Source organism: Marmota flaviventris, chromosome 1 (assembly GCF_047511675.1).
Source record: "Marmota flaviventris isolate mMarFla1 chromosome 1, mMarFla1.hap1, whole genome shotgun sequence".
NCBI classification, from domain to species: Eukaryota; Metazoa; Chordata; class Mammalia; order Rodentia; family Sciuridae; genus Marmota; species Marmota flaviventris.
In genome coordinates, this window is record NC_092498.1 from 96,615,001 (window position 1) to 96,633,166 (window position 18,166).

At 36.1% G+C, this 18,166-nt stretch overlaps 1 protein-coding gene across 2 annotated transcripts in view; it reads right to left on the reverse strand.

Moving 5' to 3' along the window:
* Amph (amphiphysin) overlaps positions 1–18,166 on the reverse strand; it is a 213,050-nt gene that overhangs the window by 76,635 nt on the left and 118,249 nt on the right. For both annotated transcript variants that reach the window (XM_027939668.2, XM_027939671.2), the window contains exons 3-5: positions 15,067–15,121; positions 9,568–9,662; positions 6,765–6,860 (exon numbers count right to left, since the gene is read on the reverse strand). In XM_027939668.2, the coding sequence (XP_027795469.1) occupies positions 6,765–6,860; positions 9,568–9,662; positions 15,067–15,121 (246 nt within the window). The remainder of the gene's footprint in view (positions 1–6,764; positions 6,861–9,567; positions 9,663–15,066; positions 15,122–18,166) is intronic.

An 18,166-nucleotide genomic window follows, 5' to 3' on the forward strand; every position in this document is an offset into this window, starting at 1 on the left:
AATCTTGAATATAAATAAGCACACAGCATTAGCAGTCAATTTTTAGAAAAGTCTGCAAGCCATAATGTACTGAAAATAACAACAGCAACAACAAGAACCAAGTCCAATTCAGGTCCTGATTAGATCAATTCCATGCCACACACAAATGGACTAACAAAAGGACTTGCCTGTTTCTAGGCATAAATATTACTTCAGTCTTTACTATCCCAAACATAATGTCTATACAATTGAAAACTATAAAACAAAAGAAAACATATACAACAGTAAACAATTAGGTTCATAAATTACCTAGATGATGACAGTAACAAGCAGGAATTTTAAAATAACTGTGACTGATATGTTAAAATATCTAATTGGAAAAAGTAGACAACATACATAAACAGATTTTCAGCCCAGACATGGAAATTTTAACAGGCAAATGTAAATGCTTGAAAAATGTTAAAATGATATCAGGAAAATTTCTTCAATGAATCCATAGCTAGACTCAAAATAGCTGAACAAAGAAATGATGCAACTATGAAGATAAATTATTCCCATTAAACACACAAAAAAATAAAGTTGAAAGGGAAAAGCCCACAGGGAACTGAGCACACAGGATCAATAATACAATATAAGTAATCTAACATAATGTGATTGAAGAGATGAGAGGAAGAGTCAGAAGAAATATTTGAAGAGATAATGGCTAAGAATTTTATAAAATAATGACATCAAAGTACTGGTCTAAGAAACTCAGAGAATGCCCCAAAAGGGATCATAAACAAACAAAAAACCAAAGTTTAAAGGTAAAAATCACAGCAGGCTAATCTTCAGGAACTATGAAAGGTAGAACACAATGGAACATCTTTAAAATACTGAAAAATAAAAAAAAATAAAATTATATCTACCAACACAGAATTCAATACCCAATAAAAATATCAAAGATGAAAGTAAAATAAATAATATTTTCAGATGAACAAAAATGGAGAGAATCTATTGCCATGTGGTAGAGTGCTTGCCTAGCACATATTAGGCACTGGGTTCAATCCTCAGCACCATATTTAAAAAAAATAAACAGAATAAAGGTATTGTGTTTTTTTTTAAAAAAAAAAAAAAAACATTGTATCATCTTAAGAAAGAGAATTTTAATCTAAGTGGAGATACACAATGAAATGAGTACGAGAAAGATTAAAAATCAAGATAAATACATGATATTATCTTCTCTTATAATTTTTTGAATAGGTCATTGGTCATTCAGAGTAAAAAACAGAAAAAAAATGCATTGTGGGGTTCATAACACATGTAAAACAAAATGTATTCAAATAGTAGCACAAATAGGAATGTGGCCCATTCCTATAATCCCAGGGGCTTTGGAGGCTAAAGTAGGAGGATTGCAAGTTCAAGGCCAGCCTCTGCAATTTAGCAAGGCCCTAAAGCAATTTAGCAAGACCTTGTCTCAAAATACAAAATAAAAATGGCTATGGATGTAGCTCAGTAGTTAAGTGTCCCTGGGTTCAATCCCCAGGCAAGAAAAAAAAATTCAAATAGTAGCACAAAGAGGCAGGTGAACTAGAAGTATGTATTGTAAGGTTCGTAGATGTGGCATGAAGTGGTATAAAATATATAAAGTTAAACATGGCAAGGTAGAGTAACCACTAGAAAAATAAGTTACATAAACAGGTATAGTTAATGGACAAATAGTATAAAATATTCTGATTCCTGAGTCCCAGACTAAGAGTCTATTTTAGTTAATCTGAGACCAGGCCTAGATAATTGTCCTTTTAAAAACTCTCCCCAGGGGTCCAGTTACGCCTGGCTAGTCTAGTAATAAGAACTATTAATGGAGAATACACATTTAAAACCATTAGAATTTGAAATAGTAGGAAGAAGCAAAAACAATAATGCATATGTTTATGTTTCACATCCCATGGATCCTCACAGCAGCCTACATATAGATGTGGCAGAGACTGTCCTCATTTTACTTAAAGAGAATTTGGAGTTGCATCAGAGGAATCTCTAACTTGTCCAGAATTGTTCAACAAATCTGTGGAATAGATGACTTAGATTAGAAATCAGACCTACAACTAGCAACAGAAGGTGAGTGAGACAAGTGAGACAAACTCAAATTTTAAGAAGGCCACTTACTCTCAGGATTAAGTGTCTTCTATTTCTAGGACCATCACCTGCCTCACCTGACCCCACCCTGCTCATGAGTGTGGTTAGTGCCCTTCTAATCACTCTTGCTATGTCTCTGACAGACTCGTTGAGTCAATGACCATCTGTCACTCTGCTATGCCTATGCAGCCCCTTCATATCTGGTGATAGGTGGGTTGGGACATTTAATCTTGTTGAGCCACTTTCAATCACTTTTATTTTACCCACACCTACCACTTCCAACTGGTGTTGACAGTGAAAAGCTTTGTGGCATAGCCAGAGTTGCTTAAAGATGCATGATATAGCCCAGGCAGGGCACAGTGAAGTCCTTCATCAAGGTACAGAAGGCACTGAGTGCTGTTAAGGTGATAAAAATCATTATTTTGAACAAACATCTAATGGTCACCTTCACAGGTGGCACGACCCTAGAGGCAATGGCCCATGCGACTATAAGCAATTCCTACAAAGCCCTGCTTTATGGAACCTGCCTTCTGGCATGGGAACACCTTTAATGTCTTCCAAGTAGCAAATCTTGACTTTTGGAAGATGAATCTAAATTTTGAAAGGGATGGAATTCAATTACTTCAAAGTCTGGGAATCAGGAGGAAGAGTAATTTTATTTTTGTTCCAGAACAAGAAATGAAGTAAATAATGTGACTCATTTTCTCTTGTAACTGACAAGTCAATTACAGAGGATAACTTAGCAGGGTAGAAGTGACTATTTTAAAGGCCATCACTCATTGTGACACATAATGTTTTCATGGTAGAAAAATAGATCAATCCTATTTGTTTTCCTATATGATATTTGGGAAACTTGGGGGAAAAATACAAATCTCGCGAGGGTAGAATTCGTACACATTAGCTTTGAAACATGATACAATTCTTATGTAACCATCCAGTAATAAATTTAATTAAATAATAAGTAAATTTAATTAATATTAAACTTACTTTAAATAATAAATTTAAATAAAAGTTCTTGATATTTCCCATTGTGCACTGAATTTCGGCAGTGAAGAAAACAACTTATTATACATTTTTTTTTAAGATTCAATAATAATCCCAATTTGAAAATCATTTGGCATCCTGCATTAAAAATCTGCTTAGCTGCTCGTGCACAACTGCCAAGATGGAATCTAAACTACATTTTACAATAACTGCTCACAGCTGTAAGCCTGCCTGGGTTGGTGAAAAGCAGGGTCTTTTTATAACATTGACTTTAGATGTCAATGCTGCATAATGGGAAGCATAACACAGGGTGCCCTGCCAATCACAGCTGGAAAAATCAAACATCATCCCCTCATGAATGGGTACTTCATAACACTCACTGATAGGTTGCAGTAAATATTTGGAAATTTGCCTGAGGTTTTAACTGCACATGGACTGTTGATTTTAATGAGATAGAGGAAGTCAATTAAGTTCCATGCTTTGAAAATTCTCCACTCAGTATTTTTAACTGTTATGTTCCTGTTCATTAATAAGTCATTCATTACATAATCACTCGGGGCTCATTTTATAAAATGATGCAGTCTATACCTACTTCTTACTTCTATTCACCAACTAATGGTGTGCAGAATAATTTGTCTATTCTCACACAAGAAAAATCTTCCAAATATTAAATACAGCTATCTGTCCTCTCTCCAGTTTCATATTATCTCTTCTTAGATATACATTGCAATGTCTTAGATTGTTTGTTGGGTTACATGGTTTCCCAAATATCTATCTTGTTAATAGCCACTGTGTAAATTTTACTCTTCTCAATGTAGCTTAAGAGACAGGGAGAGATTAGAGGGAAATTGACTCCATCTCTTTCCATGATGCATGTAAAACCATGATGTATATTTACCTTCAGAGTATCTGGCAAAAGACCTAGATGATATTATTTCTGATTCTCTAGATGATTCAGCAACTGGAGGGTCATCTTTCTATGAATTCAACCATGGATTATAAGAAAAGAATTGCTTAAAGTAAAAGTTCTTCTGAGTTCTTTATCTCTTTTGACATGGAGTGAACTGAAAGATTGAATTGATATAATCTATTACGGCTTTTTAAAAATCTATGTTTCACCACAGATACTTCTATGTGTATTTGTCTTCTGAAATTATAAGCTCCTACAGAGTAGGTCCAATTTTTAAATAACTATCTCTGGGTAGCATTGTAACAACTAAGATCTTTACAATTTGTTGATGATACCAAGTTTTTGTTCCTGAAACTCAAAAATCTTTCAAATGTAATCTTCTCCAGTCAATTACACGTTCCTTTGCTAATCTAGGTCATGCTATGAATGTATAAAATCTATTAAATAATAGCAAGCTGCTTTGAAGTTTTCTGGTAGGAGGATACAGTATTCCTTATCTTCTTCTGATTTATTGGGTATTGATTTTTGAAGATATAGATTGTTATTTAATACAATTGCTACTAGAAGATGAAGGATATAACCTGGCTTCTCTTCCCTCATGGATACACCAATTTAGCAGCATCACATGAATCAATCCTGCTGTGAAACCCAGAAAATAGTTGAAAAGGTCCTGCATTCTAAGATAGTGCAAATCAAAGCAGTGGTTAGAATGGTTTCAACTAGCATGCAGCCATTTGCACTAGTTGCTTCCTCTAGCTCAGCCCAGAGTAAGTGGGCAATAAACCTCAACTCCAAGCTTTTACCTGGGGAAGGAAAGAGTTAACTTCTCAAATACCAATTTTTCCAGGAGCTTCTTAAAGGACCGGCTTCTGTCTTGGAATAATAACTATACTCTAGCCACCTGGGCACCAGAGAGTACTAAGATGGCAGTTTGATCTACTACACAATTAGTCACTGCAACTCATTCTTCAAGCTCAATGCAAGATCCCATTTTCTACCTGGAGAAAGAAAACAACAGCATCCAATGATCCAAATTTCAGGGGACTCTTGTGGAACTGGCTTCAGTCCCATTTGTGTCAGAATATTAATGGGGCCCAGCATTCTCTAGATGCCCAGATGTTGCTAAGAACAGAAATAGTGAGCTAGATTAGCACAAAATTCAAGAGGCCTCCAAAAATCTCTGAGTGAGCCCACTGGTGAGGGCCTTTTGTACAGGCCAGTCTGTGTTTTGTCTAATGCAGACACCAACACAGAGAGTCAAGGAAAATGAAGATTCTAGGAAAGCACTTTCTTTTTGTTGTTGTTGTTTTTGTTTAATACTGAGGTGTATTTTATTCTTTCCTTAAAAGGTATGTCATTTATAATAATGTGTACATTAAATGTGGTTTAGAAACATGCAATTTTTTTTTTTTACAGAATGCCTTTATTTTATCTGTTGATTTTTATGTGGTGCTAAGGATAGAACCCAGTGCCTCACACATGCTAGGCAAGTGCTCCACCACTGAGCTACAGCCCCAGCCCACAAACATGCATTTTTTAAAACAAAAGTGTTTTAGAAAGTTCAAATAAGAAATTGTATGTATGGCTAGTTTTCACTGTATTACTGTTAACACTTTCTATCTGTTATGCTAACATCAGTGAGAATCTATCATGTGGGTCTCTGTGGCCTTTGGCCAACAGAGTAAAGGTGTCTAGACTGATCCATTTAGGTTATTGTCCAAGGCCCCTTATATCCTAAAAGCTCTCTGTATATTGGCCAACTACCTTTAGATGAATAGTGTGGGAACAGGAAAACTTCAGTCATCACTATGAGTGTTTTGTTGCTAAGAAGTTTCCATATGTCTCTTGGCCAAGGCTGGTGCACATTTCTGTAGTTTCCCAGTGTTTGACCATGTCTACAGTAATCACACAGAAGGTAGAAACTCCATTGTAACCAGATAGCATCAGAAGACTCCTAATGAAATACTACAGATGCACACACTGATGTTGATTCATGGCTTCCTCATCCTACCAGAAAGATAGGACATGGCTACCTTACCTGGCTCTTCACCTTGAACACAGAAAATAAATGAGAGGCTGGGATACATGTAATGCTGCTCAAATGGTTCGAAAATTATCTTCCCCTCCAGTGTCAGTTCCAAACTTGTCTATTTTACCTAAATCTAGAATATACACTTGTCTATTTTTTTTTTTATTTTACACAAGTGTCAAACAAGATAGATGTATTAGGTAAAATATTTTGGGGTCCAGATGCAAATGTATTTAAAATAATTATATATTAATATTTCACTTTGAACCTGAACATTTCAAGGAGAAGAAACTTACCCAGCTGCACTATGGCCACATGCAAAATAACTAGTAAACAGGAAAGATAAGATTTTGCTATCTGGTTACAATAAAGTTTCTCCCTTCTGTGTCATTACTGTTTCATTTAATGCACATACTTATCCAATGCTACATAATAAAAAGTTTGAATGTAAAGAAGATTGGAACTTTTGTACCTCTGATTTAGGATTTTTTAAATCTACAGGCTTTAAAAGAATTCTGGAAAGAAAGAAAAGCTGAAGCAGTTCACTAAAGCAGACAATGTAATTTCTGTAACCAGATTTCATTTCAAAATCATAGGAATAGAATAAAAATCCCATGCTTAAATAAATGAAAAGTTACGAATTGTCTTTGATGTCAGTTTGAGTACTTTTAATTCTCCTTATCTTGCCCATCTTTCAATAACTACATGAGACCATTCAATTATTCCCTTTATATAAATAGACTAAAATACCTTTATGTCAGGAAATTGGCCCAGGTAGGTATCCAGTGTCAGCAAGGACCCATCCACTAGTTTTTGATGGAAGTCTTCCCATAGCACATCACATTTCTAAAAGAAAAGGAAAAATAAAGAGATACCTGCTGAAATATTTTAATTGGATGCCTTTCCCTAAACTAAAATTCTAAAACATTTGAAACTGTAAAATTATATAAATAATAGTCTCCCAGACATTAGATATTAAAAATAATGTAGATTACTTAAGAATATGAAAAAATAGGGCAATTTGTTAATTATATATTTAACAGTACAAGCTGAGATCTCAGCTCATTTTTAAAAACTGCATTTCTGATTCTGAATGACTAAAGAATATAGAATCTTCAAAGGGCTCCCAAATCCCTATAGATGGACTTTGGAGCTAAAAGATTGAAAAATTCTACTGAGACGCTTAAATTCTCTGAAGGAATTCAATAAATTAAAAATCAACCCAGACAGAAACAATTAACCATTGCTGAAGCTTTCAAAGACCTATCATAAAATTTACAGTCTACTGGGAAGAATCTTACCATTTATGGAGTATCAACTATGATAATCACACAATGAATATTATTATTTTTATTACTACTACTATTGCTATGATTACTCTATTATTATGTGGGGATACACATTTAATTTTCATGATAGTCTTCTGAGGAAAGATGTGGCATTGCCAATGTATAGAAGAGAATACTGAAATCCATAGAAGCTACCTAACTTGGCCAAGATCATACAGTGGATAAAGGAAAGACCTAAGTGTGTACCCAGTTTTATCTCCTTGAATTCAAAGCTCATGACTATCAATTAATCCAGGCTACCTTACCAGAGCAGGATTCATATCCCAGCTGTGTAACTTCAGGAAACTGAACCTTCCTGAATTTCAATTTCCCCAGTTAAATGAGTAGGCAAAATAAAATACTTATTAGAATCCCAGGCACCTAGCAGGTGCACAACAATATTATCTCCACATTTTTCCTACTGCTACATTTGGGGTCCCCTGACATGGTCTGCTGCTTATTCTTCAGTTTATCCTTTTTATCTTCTTAATAATTGAACCTCTAATTTCAGTTGTGCACACACCTGCCTAGGATAAAGATTCTAATTCCCAGATTCCTTTAGCTAAGGGTATCCATGTGCTAAAGTGGCCAATTATGTACTGTAAGGAAGTGTCCCCAAAAGAAGGGTATGGGCTAGACCCATATTCCAGAGTTCATTCTTACTAAATAGAATGCAGAAATGAGAGATAATGTCCACTGCACAAAGGGTCCTCTTGAACCTGAAGGAGCAAAGTAAGGATAGCAAAGAGAAGCCTCTGATACTTTTGGGTCCGCTATGTCATCTGACCTCCAAATTCCTGTATATGAGAGATGCTTCTATTTTGTTAAAAAAAAAAAAAAAACTTTTTAAAATTTGCTCTCATATCATTTTCACACTTCAAACCCTAATCTTAATTGTTATAATCCTCAATTCAAGAATTTTATGCAATCAAGAAAATTTAACTCCACTGTAAAAAAGGTTTATTTTCATATGAGTAGATCCTCTGAATACAAAATACCCAGTTCCTTCATCATCAAAAGAGCCCATATTTTCATCTGCAGCTAAGGATTCAAGGATACTGTCAGCCACAAGGACTGAGATTAAGATAGAAGCCACTTTCTTAAGGAACCAACATTTGCCATATGTAGACTATAATGATACAGTGTTCTGAAAAGATATTTATACAAGTTTCTGTTCTTCCCTTAAAATTTTCTCTTTTGTGTTGAATTTTTAATAATACAGCATTAATCAGAAACTTACAATGAATCAAGCATTTAGCAACAGAGTGTTGAAACAGTGTCTTTATACTGGGAAAAAATGTAAGAAGATACAATAACATAATAACTTCATTTGAAAATGATGTGTGGAAAATGTTTTGGCCAAATCCATATCCTGAAAGTCTTGAAATATGTTATAGGACCAATGATAGCTTTTCTAATAAATAAATCTCTGTTTTTATCTCAGTCCCAATGAGACTATGAAGATCCATGTTGGGATATCAGCCTGGAGCTCCTCTGTTGATTCATGTTTTCCGAGGGTGCCTAGACTTTCCTGAGCTTTGACTGTGACATCTGGTTCAGGTTTTTTGTGCCTAAAGGAGCTGTAGTCATTCACCCAATATGGAGGACATGACTGACTTTGTTTTAACAAAGGATTTAGAGAACCTCTGGCTGGCAGCTTTAGCACATCAGTGATCCAAACAAGCACTAAACACTAACTGGGGACATGAACACAAAGGCTCAAAGTTATGAGTAGGTACAATGATTGTTCTCATTTTGTAGATGAGGAGAGTAAAAGAAAGAACTGGTTAGTGAAAGAACTAGTTTTAATAATGTAATGGATGCTCTTCAAAGCTGTTGCCTGTTAATTCAGGGAGAGTTGGTCAGCAGGAATTTAGGGACTAATAGGTGACATTACTATATAAAATCTCACCCATAATCCAGTTTTGTGAGAAATGGGTTGCTAATACCTGTAGTATAAGACTAAAAAAGGCTACTGTTATTTTGAAGAAAAATAATCTTTACAGCTCTCTACTCAAATGGTTTTTATAATCATCTTTGCCTCTCATTTGAGTGTGGGATAACCAGATAACAGAACTGCCTGTCACTTTCTGGGAACCTGTTCTCCCTTTAAGATTAGGACATGAAGGAAGGAGAGGGGGCAGGGGCAGTTGGAATGAGCAGGATTCAGTGGGAATCTCGTGGACACCACCCCACCTCCTGCACACTGCCACCCCAGATCTTACCTCGCCAACCATTTTCACATCTTCCCGCCCATACCAATCTGGCTCATAGACTTCATGCAGTGACTCAGTGAGCTTCATGGAGGCTTCTTGCATGCCTGAGATTGGAGAAAAACAACTCCTGTTACTTCAAAATGGATGTGAAATCTCTTCTACCTCCCTCTCTAAGTGAGAAAAAAAATCTTAAAATATTGCTAAATATTTAAGGAAAAATCTTGAAGGCAACCTGCCACATACAGCCACAGTCACATCTTTCCTTGAGGGCCTCTAAGACATATCACATTGTACATTGTCTGTTATTTACATGATGATATGTACTGTATCTTTGAAAAAAATCAACACCCAGCCCTAATCTGAAAAATAAAATAAAAATAATAATGTGTCCTATTATCACTCAACAAATGGCATTCAATCACAAATATGTAGATCAGTGAGAATCATATTGGTCTATGAAACTGAAGAGGTCTAAAAATAAAGTTAATCCTAAAAAAAACTTTAAGTATGAGAAATAAAGCATGTTTAGAAGCAGATAAAAACAAAATAAACACTAATTTAGGACATAACAACTGAAGGTAATTCTGTGGTTTAAAATAATAAAATTTCTTGAAGTGGTTAAAAATGGCTCAGAATTTAAGTTGAAGAAGCTTAAAAGTTTAAAACAAAGAAAAAAGATTGCATTTCTTCACTATTAAAACCATGAATACGGGTTTAATTTGTTTTTTGTGATCTTGGGGATCAAGCTCTTGGCCTTGTGCATATAGGCAATCACTTTACCACTGAGCTACATTGTCAGCCATTTTTATTTTATTTTAAGAGAGGGTCTCATTAACTTGCTGGAGCTAGCCTTAAATTTGCAATCCTCCTGTCCCAGACTCCTGAATACCTGGAATTGCAAGAATATGCCACTGCACTGAATACCATTTTAAATCAAAACTCTCAGAAAGCTTAGTGTTCTTAAGCCTATAGGTCTAAATTTTCCTTCAAGGCAAATCTGGTATGTTGCAAAATCATGGCTATTAATAATAGTAAAGATATAAAATTTGATGGTAACATGATGATACAAAGCATCATCAAGTTTTTTCCAGTAACCTTACTCCCACTGCAGAACACAGAGGTTAGTGCTGGGTCACCAAGGAGATGACTCATGGCAGAGACCAGAACAAGGTACCAAGAATGGCCAGAGCTTGTAGCCGCTCAGAATCTATCTAGTAGCTAAAAGGTGGAAACTGCCCAGGTGGGTGTCTTGGCCTTTGTCTCTCATGGGTATGAAAAGGGGCTGGATAAAAGGAGAAGAAAGAAAACCAAACCTCAGGGAATTAAAGATGGAAACCACTGATTAAACTAAAAACCGAACTACATGGCTGTTGGACAGTACTAAATTTGGGGCTCAGTTCTAAGATAAAAAGACATAATAAAAGATGTCTGAAATGATGGTAGTATATCCTTGAAGAACATGGATAAAGTTGCTATGCAGTTTGGTACTTTATCATACTATTTCATTCTCTAGACAGAGAATGACCCCCCCTTGGCTTCCCCTGATAACTATAGATAAATGTTTGGTCTTTAAACCCCAGAGGTTTGAATGTGTTTCAGAGTCACATGAGGTACAACTGCTTGCATTTTCCTCTCCATGAAGAATATAAATCATTAAGCATCATCAAGGATGCCCTTGAAAATGCAGTGTACAGCCCACACAGTTAAAGTGAGGTGGCCACCCCTTCCAGAGTGAAGGCAGGGAAAACCAGTGATGACTGAAGTCTTTGGGGACTCTGATGAAACTCATGTAGGTGTAGAGACAGCCAACAATGATGCAAAACCCTGCATCCATCCCTTCACACTGTGAATGTGAATAAGTGAGAATAGTTTCCCTCATGACTGGGTTACCATTGACATGATAGCTACATTATCCCAAGTACCACAATCACCCCCACCGAGGTAAATCTATATCAAGAAATGTATCCCTTGAATTTATGCGAAAAGCTAATCACTAATTGTTCCCTTTCTACAATGCAGATGCCAAACAGCTTATGCAATTTCCTTCAACTCTTTGTCTTGAGTCTGATGGAAATTATAAATAGCTATATAGACAGATTCTTAACAATGTCTTAAGGGGAAAAATAAAAATGATAACATTGGAGGACAAATGACCTTTGCAGTGAAAAATGAAACTAATGTAAGCTCAAAATAAAATTATCCAAGATTTGAATCATAAAGACTGAAAGTAAGTACAATGTTGCAGTAAATAGGTCTGTTAGAAGTCAAAAATAACTACTCATCACTGTGTAAATAAGTAGTGATGGGTAATTTGGATAGAAGTCATTGTAACTTAGAAAATGGTTTCTGAGATATCTACTCCATAGAAAGTACTTTGATGGACACACAAGGGAGCAAGCTCAAGCCTCACTTCCAAGAGGACGCAGACAGCTGATATTTCAGCAACTGAGAAATGCTATGGTATTAATGTGTCTTCCAAAGCTCATATTCTGGGAAGTTGGTGCCCAATGCAACAGTGTTGAGAGGTGGCACATTAAAGAATTGAATGGGATGTGGAAGCTTTGCCCTCATGAATAGATTACTACTGTTATCAAAGAAATGGGTTTGTTATTGTGAAAGTGGGATCCTTATAAAGAATGAATTTGTCCCCCTATCTTATTCTCTTTTGCCCATGGGATCCCTTCCACCATGCTGTGATACAGCAAGAAGGCCCTCACCAGATGGTTCCCATTGATCTGGACCTCCCAGTCTCCAATGAGCCAAATACATTTCTATCCTTTGTACATTACCCAGAAGCACAAGACAGATTAAGACAAGAACTTACTCTGCTGATGCAAAATAATAGAGAAATAAATATCTAAAAACTAAAAGTCAAGTTCCTTCAAAGCAACTCAATAACTTAAAACAGAATATATGCTAAATACTAATACCAAATATTTTCTTAAAAGATCAGTGATATCTTGCAAACCCTTGCCCAACATCCTAAGTAGAAGAATTAATATTTTACTATTGGATGGAACTTTTCCCTCTATTCAAACATTTGGATCTTGTCCAAAGGCATCTAATGTAACATCTTCTATTTTTATTTGCAGCCAAATTTGTGAGTTTCTATTTTCATCCTCTCTGATTGGTTGCATATATTGCAGTGCTACATGAGTATTCTTTGCTTGCACAGCCTGAGGGTATATGTTCTAGTTAAAAATAACTCAGTTTAAATATATTATGACATTAACCACAAGCAATGATGAACCATTAAAAGAATGTCTGAAAGATGGCAAATATCTAGCAGCTTTTCCCCTTGTTTAGAAGATAGCTATTTAAGAAGATAGCAGCTGCCTCAGAGGAAAGCAGGAAGGGAAGTCTTTCTCTTAAAACTGCAAAGAGAAAAGCAAGTATAGGAGCAAAAGAAGAAAAAAAAATAAGCAGATGGTGGGGTAGCTCAAGAACAGTCAACCCTAGCCCCTGCCGTCATGCCTGCAAAGTCACATGGAACCAATACATATTAATTATGACATCTGGGCCAGGTTCCACTTAGAGAAAGGTTTTCTGTGTTCTTTTCCATGTATTTGGCCTCCAATGCTGCCACATATGCTAATTCGAAATCCCTAGTGGACATCACTACATGAATGTCTCACCAGCATCCCAAATCTCACTAGTCAAAAACACACTCCTAACTTTCCTATCTACATCTGTTCCTCTTCCTTTTCCCATCTTCATGAATGGCATCCAGTTTTCCCAGTTAGAGTACTAGAAGTCATCCTAGGTCATCCTCACAAAATGAATGTGTCACCAAGACCTACCAATCCAATCGTGTCTGTGGCTAAAATCCACCCCCTTCCTTCCCTGCTCACTGTATCTGCCCTGTATTATGTACTCATTGTCTATTATTTATATTAGATGAAATCTAACCCATGAAAAGGGTTTAGCAAAGTATTTGGCACACAATAAATATTCAAATGTCAGTCATCATTATAAAAAATATTTTTGGAGCCAATATGGCATAAGAATCAAGACTATTATTTGCAATCAAGCAGCCTTTGTTAAAATCTTGGTTCTACCACATGCCATCTGTGTGATTTTGAGCAAACTATTAATCATCCTGAATCTCAGTTTTCCAAAGTATAAAAATGCCAATAAATAATAGTACCTTCCATAATGTTATGGTAAGAATTATATGAAATGAGGCATTTTAAAAAGTACATCTTGGTATCTGGCACATGAGTATTAAGGAAATGTTAGCTATTATTATGTTGATTAAACTATTGGACCTCTAATACATCTCCTTTCAGTTTCACTCCCTCTAAACTGAATTCCGTACAATCTCAAGAACTATATTTCTGAAGTTCTAATTTGATCATGTGACTTATTCCCTTGCCTACAATTATTAATGATTCCCTCCACACTGACAGAATAAAATCCCAAGATGATATGATACATAAAGCACTTCTTTACATAAATACTGCCACCTTTACACATCTCAACCAGCTCAGTCTTCTGCCTTCACCACTAATCTATTGGTTCTCAGAGAGTCCATGCTTTCTTTTGCCTTCTGGTCCTTTGGCTGCTTCTACTACTTGGAATGTTCCGCCAACATCCACCTCTTTGTCTAGCATATTTCATCACTTGATGATCACCTCTTGCCTATTCCTGAGTCCACTGAAGAATAAGTTCCTTGGCAGGGCCATTCCTGACCCTGTCTCCTGCTCTTCAGATAGTAAAAAATAATATTAGCTAACTAATAACTCCAGCTAAACAATTGTACTAAATCAGAGGTGAATGTTACCCAGAGACCAATAATAATAAAAGAAAGAGTAGAAGCCATTTAACTCAGTTCCACAGAATTCCAGTTTTAGAGCTTTGGAGGACTGAGAAGAGAAATGGAGTACTACATGAATGAGGAACCCAAGGCACAGGTTAAATATATCTCCCCAGAGCTCTCTTCTTCCTCCTCCACTGGTTTCATTTCTTTGCCTTGCTTGGAAAAGGCTAGAAACCAATGCCAGGCCCTCTCTGTTCCCCATGTTGTACACTGGCAGGGCTGCACCTGCATCTGATTTGTGTAAGCCACAGACACACGAGGGCCATGTTTCCTGATAACCTTCCCCGACCTCTATTACCATTCTGTGTACTTTCCATCAAGAGGGCTTGGGAGTGAGTCTGTGAGTGTGCATTCTTGCAACCTGCCCTCCCTTAGAATGTAAGCCAGCTGCAGTCATTCTTATATAAGGGCTCAAGCTCACTGTCTAACAAATCTTCCTAGAAATCTGTGGCATGTGGGTGGCATTTATTCTTAGTTTTCAGCATAAGGGCAGATATGTTTTGTCCTTGTATATTCTGATTATTGTTTCAATGGGAATTTGGAAGTAGGTGGAATGAAACACCTGTGCTCAAGTACTGTACTTGCCAGAAAGCCAAATGGTCTTGTAATTAACACTCCATCCGGTCTCTTACACATTCCAAGAACAACCTGTGCTTGGTAACATGCCGTAAACAACACATACACATTACCTTTGATTGCTGCTAAATATCCTCGGAGTTCTCGCTGAAGTCTGGTACCCTCTGCCTGAAAAGCACACAAGCACAGAGATGCTAAACATTTTGGCTATATTTTGCATGCAAACATGTAAGAAGCAGTAAGACTCAAAGTGACTATCGCCAGAGCTCATTCTTAAAACAACATAAATATGTGGACACAGACTAAACAAGGTAATAATGCCCATCATTCTAGATATTTATAGAGATTGTATTCAGTTTGAAAGAAGAAAAGAAGTCAAAGGAGATTTTTTTACCAGTAGAATATATGACTCACCATATAGCCTCCTATATATTCAAGAGCTATGGCTTCATTTTGACATATGGAGAATAATGGTGCACAACTGATCACCTGTTTCCAACACAATAGCCACTAGTGACATGAGCACTACAATGTGACGAGTCCAAGCTGATTTGTTCTATAAGTGTATTACCCTGTGAGGGTATTGTATACAATGGAGTTCAGAGGCTGAGTAAAAAAAATATTTCATTAATATATGCTATATATATTAAAATGACAATATTTAATATGAGTTGAATAAACTGTTATTATTGAATCAATTTCACTTATTTCTTTATACTTTTTTCATGTGGCCCCTAGGACCCTTGAAATTATATGTATGATTTGCATTGTATTTCTATTGGACTGCATCAAAATTGACAAATCAATAAATCATAAATTTTGACATAAGAATGCTTGTTTTGGTTTAGATTCCCCTTAGAAAGTACAGGACTCTAAGACATAGACTAAACTAAAAGACATTTAATTTCTTAATAATCCAGGAAATTATGATAGCAGAGAAGAAGAGTGAGGCGAGGCAAAGAATGGAACCAATGTGGGTGCATGACTGTGAGGCATTGGATCCCATTCCCACTGGGGAACTCAGGCAAACCAAACAAACATCTTATAGATACTCTAAACAAAGATCAAGGGAACAGAGGCATTTATCCATCAACTTTTGTCATTCATTGCCCCTGGGGGACATTAATCCCCAGTATGTCCAGTCAGGATAAGAGAGTTCTCCAGTAGCCAGGGAAAGCTCTCAGACAAAGAGCCTTCAATACTGGAAGTTACAGGTCAGTCTGCTGGCCTTGAAAAGTGGGTGCTAAGAGCAAATGGATGGGCACCATAGTGTCCACTTAGACACTGCTACTGAAAATATAAAATCTACATGCAATTTAATTTTCCAATATCTCTCCTTTCCCTCTCTTCCTTTCCTGTACTCTACTGGACCCCCTTCTACTTTTTTTAATTGATGTATTACAATTATACATAATGGTAAGATTCATTGTGATGTATTCTCACGTGCACATAGCATAATTATGTCCATTCACTCCCCAGTAACTTCCCTTTCCCTTCTCTCCTCCCTCTCATTTGCTCCCCTTCCTCTATTTTACTGGTCTCCCTTCTATTCTCCTGAGATTCCTTTTAATTTTTTTTTTCTCTCTAGGTTCTGAATATGAAAGAAAACATGTTGCCCTTGACTTACTGAATCTGGCTTATTTTGCTTAGTGTGATTTTCTCTGGTTCCATCCATTTACAAGCAAATGACATAATTTCATTTTTCCTTTATGGCTGAGTAAAGCTTCATTGTGTATATATACCACATTTCCTTAATCTATTCATCTATTTTTTTCTTTTTATAAATTGATTTTTTAAAAAAATAAGTGACAGCAGAATGCATTATAATTCCTATTACACGTATACAGCACAATTTTTCATATCTCTGGTTGTATATAAAGTATGTTGACACCAATTCGTGTCTTCATACATGTACTTTGATGATGATATCTATTACACCGCACCATCCTTGCTAATCCTCTGCCCCCTCCCTTTGGGTTCCTTGGAAATCTGAGAATGGAACAACCATTTGACCCAGCTATCCCTCTCCTAGGTTTATACCCAAAAGACTTAAAAAATAGCATATTACAGGGACACAGTCACATCAATGTTTATAGCAGCACAATTCACAACAGCTAAACTGTGGAGCCAACCTAGATGCCCTTCAGTGGATAAATGGATAAAAAAAAATGTGGCATATACACACAATGGAATTTTACTCAGAAATAAAAGAGAATAAAATCATGGCATTTACAGGTAAATGGATAGCGTTGGAGACGATAATGCTAAGTGAAGTTAGCAAATCTGCCCCCCCAAAAAATGCCTAATGTTTTCTCTTTTTTTCTTTTTATTTGTTATTTTTGGTTATATGTGACAGTAGAATCTATTTTGATATGTTTATACAAGCATAGAATATATCCTAGGATCCCAGTCTTGTGGATATACAGGATGCTGAGATTCACTGTGGTATATTCACACATGTACATAGGAATGTTTAAATCCATTCATCTTTTGATGGATACCTAGGTTGCTTCCATAGTTTGGCTACTTTAAATCGTGCTGCTATAAACATGGGTATGCTTGCATTGCTATAGTATGTTGATTTTAGTACATTTTGTTAAATATCAGGATGTGAGATAGCTGAGTCATATGGTGTTCCATTCCTAGGTTTTTGAGGAACTCCCATAATTATTTCCATACTGGTTTTACTAATTTGCAGCTCCACCAACAAGGTAAAAGTGTTCCTTTCCCCCTGTATCCTCACCAGCATTAATTATTTGTTGTTGATGACTGCCATTCTAACTTGAGTAAAATGCAATTTCAGTGTAGAAAAACTACATACATCTGAACTGCATAATCATTTAACAAAATTACAGAGAATGACTCCATCCTGAGTTCAATAATAAGATGAACTAAAATAATTATATTCAATTTAACACATAATTATTAATATTTTCACAAAATGTGTGTTGTGGTATTATCCTGCTTCCCCAATAAATTATAATCTAGTAGGAGAACTAAAATAGCTTAGAATAAAAAAATATTTTTAAAAAAGCATTGGAATACAGATGACATTTAGTTCTGGGACAGCCAAAGTGTTTTGGGGTACAAAGCAATGGCAAAATGTCCTTCATGCTTAACAATAGATGTTGACTAATACAAAGAAACTGAAGGGAAGTGTTTGCCTTAAGACTATGCTTGACTCCAAGCACATTCAATAGAGCACTTGCAGAG